Raw genomic sequence first — 9,102 nt, 5'->3', positions numbered from 1 at the left:
TGTCTTGCAATAGTTGGATATGGTTAGCCAAATTGATGTGTGTACACTTGCATTGACTTTTATCTTGCTATTCTTGGGATTCTCGTGGAGTTGATGGTGGATGGGTACTCCATGCACTTGAGCAAGTTAAGCAGATGTGTTAAGTAGGTGGTATCACATGATTTCTCTCAATTCAAGCTCCCATCTTCTCTCTCCTATTGCTTAGCATCCATCTATTACTTCGAGTTAAGAGGGGTGGGATCTACCACAAGTTTAACATGTGCATGCATAGGGCGTGCTTGGTTCATGTTCATCACTACTCTATGAATCTATGGACGTGTGCATGGTGGGGCAACAAAAGCTAGCATTAGAGTCACTTATTTGATTGGTTAATGAATAATGTATACTTATGGCTGACGAGAATGAGATTAGCATGACTAGCCTTGTATTAGAACCTTGCTTTTTGGTAAGGGCTCGTAGGAAAATAGAAGGGTAAGAAACCACCACCAAGGAATCTGCTCAACATCTATATTTGAGATTGCATCGATGTCAAGTGGCTATGGAAGGATTTAAGTAGATGGGTGGAGAAGGCATGACTGTAGGCTGAAATTGATGCAAGGGGAGCTCTTTACGGTGATTTTGGGCTTCTTCAAGAAGACAAAGGGCCTCTCTACAATGTCATCAGGGCTATAGCCATTAGGAGCGTTTGGAACCATAGGAATAAGAAGTTATTTGGAAGGGTCTCTTCCTTTGTCCCTCTTAGTCAGCAACAATGTAAGTGTGATGTATTGTCTGCATTGAAAGGTCTAGGAAAGAAGGCCTCTATTTATAGAGCCTGTTTCAAAGCTCTTAAGTGTTGTAATGGAGAAGCTAGATCCATCTCCCCTTTTATGAAAGATGTAAACTTAAAAAAAAGAAGAAGAAGAAGAAGAAGAAGAAACCACCACCCCCAGATGGCTCACAGTGAATCCAACCATGGAAGTGGGGTCTCGAATCTCCGATTCCAACTCTCGATGCTTGGCACAATTCAGCCCTTATTATTAAGGTATCTAAATGTGCAGAGCTTATCGGAATACATAAAACGTGAGAGCGTGTTGGGGCATATTCGTTGATGCTATGGTGGTGGTAGTACCTGAAAGCTAGGAAAAATAGTAAGTCTATCTATCAAGATGGCGTTATTAAGGATGATGTCTCTGCCATGCTCTTCAGCAGCCGTGTCCTGCTCTGTTCCTGGATTCGACCGCCATATCAATGTCAGCATTGCTGCTGCAGCAGCAGGAGCAAACAACGATTCATGCAGGCCATCGATGGCGTGTGAGTACTTTTGCAGCAGCAGCATCAGACAGGATGATCACGAAGCCGAGCTCAGTGCACCTTCCAGCACCCATCATCACCCCTGCTCCAGAAGAAGGTTTTGGGTTCTCTCTGCGAGTGCTCTTGTGGCCTCCTCGGCGTTGTCGCAGCTCCCTGCTCACGCCCGTGATCGCAGAAACAAAAAGGTCATCCCTCTCGAGGACTACCAGACCACCAGTAAGCGCATTTCTCATCTGTTGCATTGTCAAGTCTCATTACAGGCTTTGTTTTTAGACATCAGCAGATATTTTGTGACAGAATTTTGCCGTCAAAGAATCTAGTGTCGTTCTACTTCTTGCACATTGGTGTGGGACTCCGTTGTATTGGTAAATATCATTGTTTTATTACATCGGAGGACATCTCGTGACAGAATTTTCACTTGGAGAAGCTAGTATTGTTGTACATTTTGCACATTTTGTGTGAAAATCTGTGAAATAAACGCAGGATGCCCACTTGGAGAATCTAGCATTGTTGTACATCTTGCACATTTGGTGTGAAACTCAGTGAAATAATGAAAGATTAGGAGTGGGCATTTGGGCCAAGGATCAAAGAATGCTGTAGAAATGTAAACAAGACATTGAGCAGCATTTCCTGATTGAGCTTGAGCTTGCCAAACTACTCAGTTTTGAACGGGCACATGTCCAATTGTCAGGTTGGTTGGAGGCTAGATTGAGTCGAAAGTAAGGGTAGGTGACCCAGACACCAGCAATCATTTGTTGCAGTTAAAATCGTGTAATTCGCACTCCCAAGTGCCCAGCGAGTTTTTTGCAATTGCCAAACAGACCATAAGGTAATTGGCATGACAACATGTTGGATCTAAAGTATCAAGCCTGTCCTACTTTCAGTACACTATTATTCTTGTGCTGATAGAAGCTCAATCTTAGCTTTGAATGTGAGATATTGACCTTGGAACTTTAGTTAGTTCTTTTAGTGCAAGCAGGATCAATAGATATGAGAGTACTTATGTCCAAAACCATGATCTTGCAGAGTGATGACTAATGATGCTGCAGAGTGACCAATGGTGTAAGATAGACCAAAAGAATGCAGGTTGAATTTGTAGGTGCTGCTAAACACCTGCTCTTCAGCCTTCTTGATCAGCAGTTTTCAAAACAGAGCCTAACAGTCTAGTTAGGCTTGAGTTCAACATGAGATAAGAAAAGGCCTCTGATCCTTTGAGAGATGCGAAGCATGTAACATGGCATATCCCATGCTTGAGTTACATGCCATGTCCAATAATCTTGTGCATGTCATGTGCCATGTATGATAATCTATGATACTTTTCTCTTCACTCCTGCATGTTACGATTCTCTCTTTGAGCAAACAAAGAGACATGAAAAGCATACCCAAGGCAAACACAACACTCTCATCCTTAAGAATTTGCTCAAGTTTTCTGGAACCAATGTGTGCAATTTGGAACCAATGTGTGCAATATTTGGAACCAATGTGTGCAATTTTTACAAATTTCTGGTCAGATTGTCTTGTTATATGTTACCGTCATCAGATTGGGAAAACCCCCAAATTTTTGGGCATAAAAATGCACTGGTTTGAAGGCATGTGCTTGCACATGCGAACCGGGGCTTAGAATAAGCCACTTCACAACCAAAAAATAAATTTGCTGGTTGTTGCCCATTTGCTCATGTCGAGTTGACACATGATGTCGATGACTCTAGCTGGCCCTGTCTTGGTTTTGTTTGATGTTGACACATCAAAACTGGTCGCTTGTTGGTACTTTGGTCGCCCGCTTGCTGGCACCCGCTGAGAATCTGGTCATCGATCGCTAGCGCCTGTTGATACTCTTTGCTTCTACTCGACTTGAGCTGCACAGGTCGCTTTTCCTCAGGTCGTCATTTTTCCTTGAGCTTGATTTGTGCTAGTCGCTCTTTCTTAAGCTCCACCTACTGCACACTATCCTAATCTGCCATGTGTCTTGTCTTGTGACTTGTGACACTCTCAGGAAGCACAAACGCTGTAACTAAGAGCTCTGATACCAGTTTGTTGAGCTGGAGTGCTAAGAGAATGCGAGACTGGAATGAGCAGTGATAGAGTTGAGAGATGAGAGAATTGAGTAAGAGTGTACCAATGTATTGCACGGTACACAAATAATAAAAATGTATTTATATGTTAGGGTACAAGTGAAGGGTGTGTTCACACCCGTAAGTTTATACACACGGGATAATACACCCAAAGGGGCTTTACACCCAACAGTCAGGCCATAAGAGTAGATACATCTCAAATATTTCAAAACATGAAGATATGCAATCCAATGTGACATCTTAGGTGTAGTGCAATACTGATTGAGCAAACTAACTGAGGAATAAAGGGCCATCGTGCCTTTTATACGTGCTCAAGTGTGAGCACACCCTTAGCACTTGTACTTTAGTACTTTACAAATAACTATCACAAAATCCTAAGAGAGGTACGTACCTTGCATTGGAGTGGATGGATCAAGCTAGAAGAATAAAACATACTTGGTGTTTCTTTCTCTAATAGGGGGGCCCATCCCTGATGGAGGCTTCGGCGATCTTGCAATATCTTCAAATTTATGTGTAACATCTTTTACCTCCAACATCTTGCTGGGCTCAATGCATGAGAATTAACTCATATTCAGCCCATGAAATCTTGAATGAGTAGTAAGAGCTGTGATAGTCAGAGGCTTCTCTACCAGTGTTAGAATCTTGTGGAGCAAGTTGTGAAGCCCACTCTTGCTCGCTTCTTGACATAGGTCACTTTGGAGACTGCAGTGATGAGGAAGTGTTTGAATTCATCTTCCCTTGGAGGGTTCTATTTTGATGTGGAGGATCTCGAAACACTATAGACAGTTTGTATATGATCAGCAGCTGCAAACACAGATTAGGGTGATGTACTTGTTTGGATCAGGCAGATAAAGGAAGCATCAGCAGGGCGGCCTGCACAAAGTGAAGAATGGCAGGGCCAGCAGCCAAAAAACACAGATCTGGCCGAAAATGCAGACTTGGCTGCAGTGGCAAGAGCTCTTGGAGAGTGAATGGATGCTGAGCAGCAGCAGGCAGCTGCAAACGCAGCCTCTTGGCTGTGAATCTGGAGTTTTTTAGTGAGACAGAAATGGCCAGGCTGATCAGGGTGGCAGCACGCATCAATAAACATGCATTTGGGACAGCTCCAGCCAGAGTGCAATAGGAACGATGACGACAGTTGCCAGGGGCACCTCAGGCTGGGGAAGGGCTGGCAGCAACAAGAACTGAGGTATCTGCCAAGGAGGGGTGTAGACAGCAGTGTAGTTCTATAGATGTGGATCCTCCCAAATTAGGGTTTGGCTTATGGGACACCAACACTCTCTAGGACAGTTTGGTAATAAACATGTTTTGGGGCTGTTTTAAAGAGCTAATAAGTTTGTAATACATTTTTAAGCTCAACATTGGATAGGGTAACAAGGCATACTTCGAGGATTTGGAGCCATATGAGAGTGCCGGATAATCTTGGATAGAGTGCATCATGGCTTTGCTGTTGGCAGCCTTTACCCTTTTACACACATTATGAGGTAATACTTATTGTTAGAGGATCACTTGTGCCTTTTGCTTCTTTTATCTTTCTATTAAGGAGACTATGTCTTATAGGATGACACTCTAATTTTAATTAATCTGCATGGCTTCAATCATATTGTTCTCTAATATAAGAGTCTTCAATTACGAGTTTAATTATGTGTCTAATTTGTTTGCATGTAAGGTCATCTAGATCTACCCTTGTCGTCTTCCAGGTCTCCATTGCTATTCTGACTGCAAGTTCAGGTCATTGGCACATGCCACGAAAGATTGAGGAAATTGATGAGAATAAAACTGTCCAAACCCCAGGGTAGCATATGTGTAAGTTGAATGTTTAGGCAAACTGATAATTTTTCTTGATGTGAGAACTACCCTTAAGATTCAAAGCATGGTAAGTCAGAACCATGGGATTGAGAGCACAACCTTTGATAGAGTAAGGATAGGAAGTAATTTGGAAGCATTCTTTAAGAATATATACATGGCTTTGCATAAAAGCCATTTCTTCAAATCCTGAGCTGCAGGTGATGGACTGATGTACTATGATCTACTTGAAGGCAAAGGTCCAGTGGCTCATAAAGGTGAAACGGTGTTGGTAAGTACAAAATCATTATTTCTGTTGGAGCATTTGTCTAGTTTTGTGATATGTAATAGCTTTTCCATTTTGTAGGTTCATTTTGATTGTATTTATCGTGGCATTGATGCTGTTTCAAGCCGTGAATCAAAGATTTTAGGTGGAAACCGGATCATAGCACAGGTGACCGTATTCCATAAATGAGTAGGTAACCTTTGTTGAAAACAAATGAGTTAATCTGAGTAGACAATTTATGTAGCTTGAAAAGCAGTTAAATTTGTTATTGCATTTTGAGATTTGGTCAGACAAATCTCATTAGCTTGATAACAAATCTAAAATAGGAGTACTTCTGGAGTTACTTGAGTGGTATGCTCCTAGCAGTTATGGGCTGCTCTTGGATGATGTAAATAATGCAACCACTTTCATAGAGCACTGTGATCAAGAATGTTAACAGTTGTATTAGGAGGAAACTAGTACAAAACTCTGCATATGCCCTCTACTAGTGAACAAAGTGTGCTGCTTTTGAATCTCATACAAATATACATGCCTGTCATGTAACTTTCATGTGTACAGTGTATATCAATTGCTTGTGAGCTCTGGTAGGGTGCTAGATGACAAATCTTAAATAGTACTTCTGAAGTTACTTCGGTAGTATGGAAGTGTACGACAACCTAGCAATGATGTGTACCTGCATGGGCTGCACTTAGAGGATGTAAAACACATATGCACTTTCATAGAGCATTGTTGCTCTGGAAGTTTCGTTTACTAGTGAACCATGTGCTGCTTTTTGAATGTCAGACAAAGTCACATGCTGCTGTGAAATCAGCATTCACTTCTTTCTTTCAGTCCCTAAATTACATATTTGAGAAATGTGTTGGTTCATACTCTGGATGCTTTTATCCCTAAATTACATATTTGAGAAATGTGTTGGATTCTGAATTAGTGCTGCTCCTAAACCCTCGGATTATATCAGTCTGAAATGAAGTTCTTTCAAACACCACGTACAAGCTTATCCTTCATTTTCACATACAAACAAACACTAAATTTTAATGTTCACACATGCTATGAGGTGAATTTATTGTGACTAAACATGTCTTTGTAGCCTTATGAGTTCATTGTGGGCTCAATACCGGGTAAAGAGCGTAAACGTGATTTTGTTGACAATGCGAATGGACTCTTCTCAGCACAAGCAGCTCCAAAGCCTCCTCCAGCACTGTATTCTGTGACAGAGGGTATGCATGTTGGTGGCAAGGTATAATTTGTTCTGTACAAGTATCAATTTAGCTGAAACCTCTTCTTCTGTTTGTCATAGCCATTAGTGATAACAAGGTTATCTCAGATTAACTGCAATTTCTACCTTCTAAATACACAATGACTGCAAACTTTCTATCTACCTGATCCCCAAATATATTGTCATGATTGCAGCGAACTATTATTGTGCCACCTGAACTAGGCTATGGCAACAAGGGCTCAAATGAAATTCCGGTGAGCTAAACACAGTGATCTTCTCTTGTGCAATATGTTGTTTCTCCTGTTTCGAAGAGTAAACACTTAAAATCTGTGCAGCCGGATGCAACATTCCAAATGGATGTGGAGCTTTTGGAAGTGAAAAAGGGCCCCTCGAATTAGCCTAATTATTATTCAAGTGCTTCTAAATCTCTAATTCCACGAGGCCAGCAGATGGGTTTGTATCATTTTGGTCATCCTTACAGTACATTTCAAAACCTACAATTATCTTCAGTATAATGGAGTATCCAGCAACAGACCAAACTTGGCTATAGCAGGTCCTTGTGCTCATTCAGCACATTTTCACTGGACATGTTTTGGGAGCATTTCCCGGCATCAGAACACTCGTCACATAGTGACACATTTTCAGCTTATATCTCCCACAACCAGCAGTCCAAAAACAGTGTACTTGTACCTTGATAACTGAAAAATGAGCTTGGAATGCTCTTGTGAAGAACCCTCCCATGTTTAGATTATGAAGAATAACCTCTCTCAGTGACATTCACACACAAATTGGTTGGAGTGCTCTTTTAAATCATTTAGATGTTGTGATGACATGGAATTTGTCTTGGATTCCAATATCTTGGACATAAACGAGTTATCCAACATGGAAATCGGATTGATCAGTTGAACAAAACTGAATCAAACATTTGGACAATCAGCTCAGAATGTTTAACCCTTCTAATCTGACAACCAGTCGATAAATATAACCTATTTGACAGTTGACAATTGGCTCACAATGGTTTACATTCCAATTCAGACAATTTATAAGTAACCTGCTCCAATAATCTCACAAGGCCCAACTTTGAAAGTTATTGTGCGACATTGGTCTAGCACTCATTCCTTAAAGCTTAGTATGCCTTAGGGTTGAGCATTGTTCTGGAGACTGGACCTCTGGCTATGAGCCAAGCTATGGTGCCCCAAGTCACAAGCATGTGTCTAGTGCCTCTGAAGATCATTTTCAAGGCACTCCTCCAGGACATATATGCATGATCTCCGCCTTTACTCTGCCAACACCTCTGGTAAGATCAATCTGCCTTAACATTTTTAAAGCATTATGCATTCACCTATAGAAGAAAGGTATTGCAATATTTGTGCAGGATGGTCTCAATCATTCCTTGAGCACTTGGATGGGAATATTGGAACTATTTGGAACCACCATCCAACTTGCTCACACATGCTTGTTCTAGAAGCTTCATTTGTACCATGTGCAATGGCATTGGTTCCATTGTAAGCATCTTGCAATGCCTCAGCTATCTTGAAATTAGATCTACCTTGAATACAACAGACTCTTCCTCCGTGCCTTGGCCCTTGCTAGGGTGGAGGGGCCAATCATCACAAAAGGTGTCCAGCTTTCAAAAACTCCAACAATATATTGGGTCTTGCTTGGGTATTAATCAGCAAATTTCTAAGAAGCATCATAGTATTGGGTCATAAGCATAATAGTACCTCGGAAACACCCTCAAGAGTCATATTTTTAAGATTGTTCAATACTAGACAGATTGTTCAATACTAGACTCATTAAAGTCCCTTTGTATATTTTCTATATATTCATAGCATCAACTCTCAAAAAACCCTACATTCATCCCACGAGGTGCAATCATTTGCCCCTCTAGACCTTGTGCACTAGGGCCAAGTGTCGCCTTCTATTAGCACCATTTATCTCCTCGATGTATAGCGTACTAGGCGCTTAAAAAGACACTTTATTAGTAGGAAAAGAGAACATGTTTTAATGAACCCACATAAATGTATATTTCTACGCTTTGAATATTGTAGCACTATATCATGCAAATAAAACCATTAATACCATTGTACATTAAGATTTTCAAAGTACCAAGTTACTTTCAAGATATGTTTGCACACACACACACACACACACACACACACTCTCTCTCTCTCTCTCTCTCTCTCTCTCTCTCTCTCTCTCTCTCTCTCCAAAAAGAAAACCACAGCCCCTTTCTTTTTCTTAGGTTCTCTTGATACACCTTCCATGGCTGCCCCCTTCATGTGATATGCCCCATGTCATGGTGTGCTTGATCATTAATGTTCAAGTAATAATTTGGGATGATTTTTGTAGTAATGTTAGCCACATTCGAAGATAACATGCAGTGATGTTAGCCACATTTGAAGATAACTTACCAAGGTTTGCAACATGCAAAGGCTAACCTAGGTTCT

At 41.1% G+C, this 9,102-nt stretch overlaps 1 protein-coding gene across 1 annotated transcript; it reads left to right on the top strand.

Annotated features, from left to right (window-relative positions):
• The first annotated feature begins 946 nt into the window (after positions 1-946).
• LOC148025836 (FKBP-like peptidyl-prolyl cis-trans isomerase family protein) lies at positions 947-7,645 on the top strand. The gene is made up of 6 exons (XM_087693091.1): positions 947-1,509; positions 5,372-5,442; positions 5,518-5,604; positions 6,524-6,673; positions 6,847-6,906; positions 6,988-7,645. Exons 1-6 carry the CDS (start codon positions 1,149-1,151, stop codon positions 7,048-7,050), a joined length of 792 nt encoding a protein of 263 aa, XP_087549217.1. The 5' UTR covers positions 947-1,148; the 3' UTR covers positions 7,051-7,645.
• The last annotated feature ends 1,457 nt before the right edge of the window (positions 7,646-9,102 follow it).

This window comes from Lygodium microphyllum, chromosome 14, assembly GCF_053477565.2.
Source record: "Lygodium microphyllum isolate KBCC chromosome 14, Lygodium_microphyllum_v1.1.10, whole genome shotgun sequence".
In the NCBI taxonomy this organism is placed as follows: Eukaryota; Viridiplantae; Streptophyta; class Polypodiopsida; order Schizaeales; family Lygodiaceae; genus Lygodium; species Lygodium microphyllum.
This window is presented reverse-complemented; position numbering and strand designations above follow the sequence as displayed.

Coding starts and splice junctions, on each gene's coding strand:
- LOC148025836 (XM_087693091.1), top strand. CDS start 1,149: ATGGCGTTATTAAGGATGATGTCTCTGCCATGCTCTTCAGCAGCCGTG. Junction 1,510..5,371: donor CGAGGACTACCAGACCACCA/GTAAGCGCATTT, acceptor CCTGAGCTGCAG/GTGATGGACTGATGTACTAT. Junction 5,443..5,517: donor ATAAAGGTGAAACGGTGTTG/GTAAGTACAAAA, acceptor TCCATTTTGTAG/GTTCATTTTGATTGTATTTA.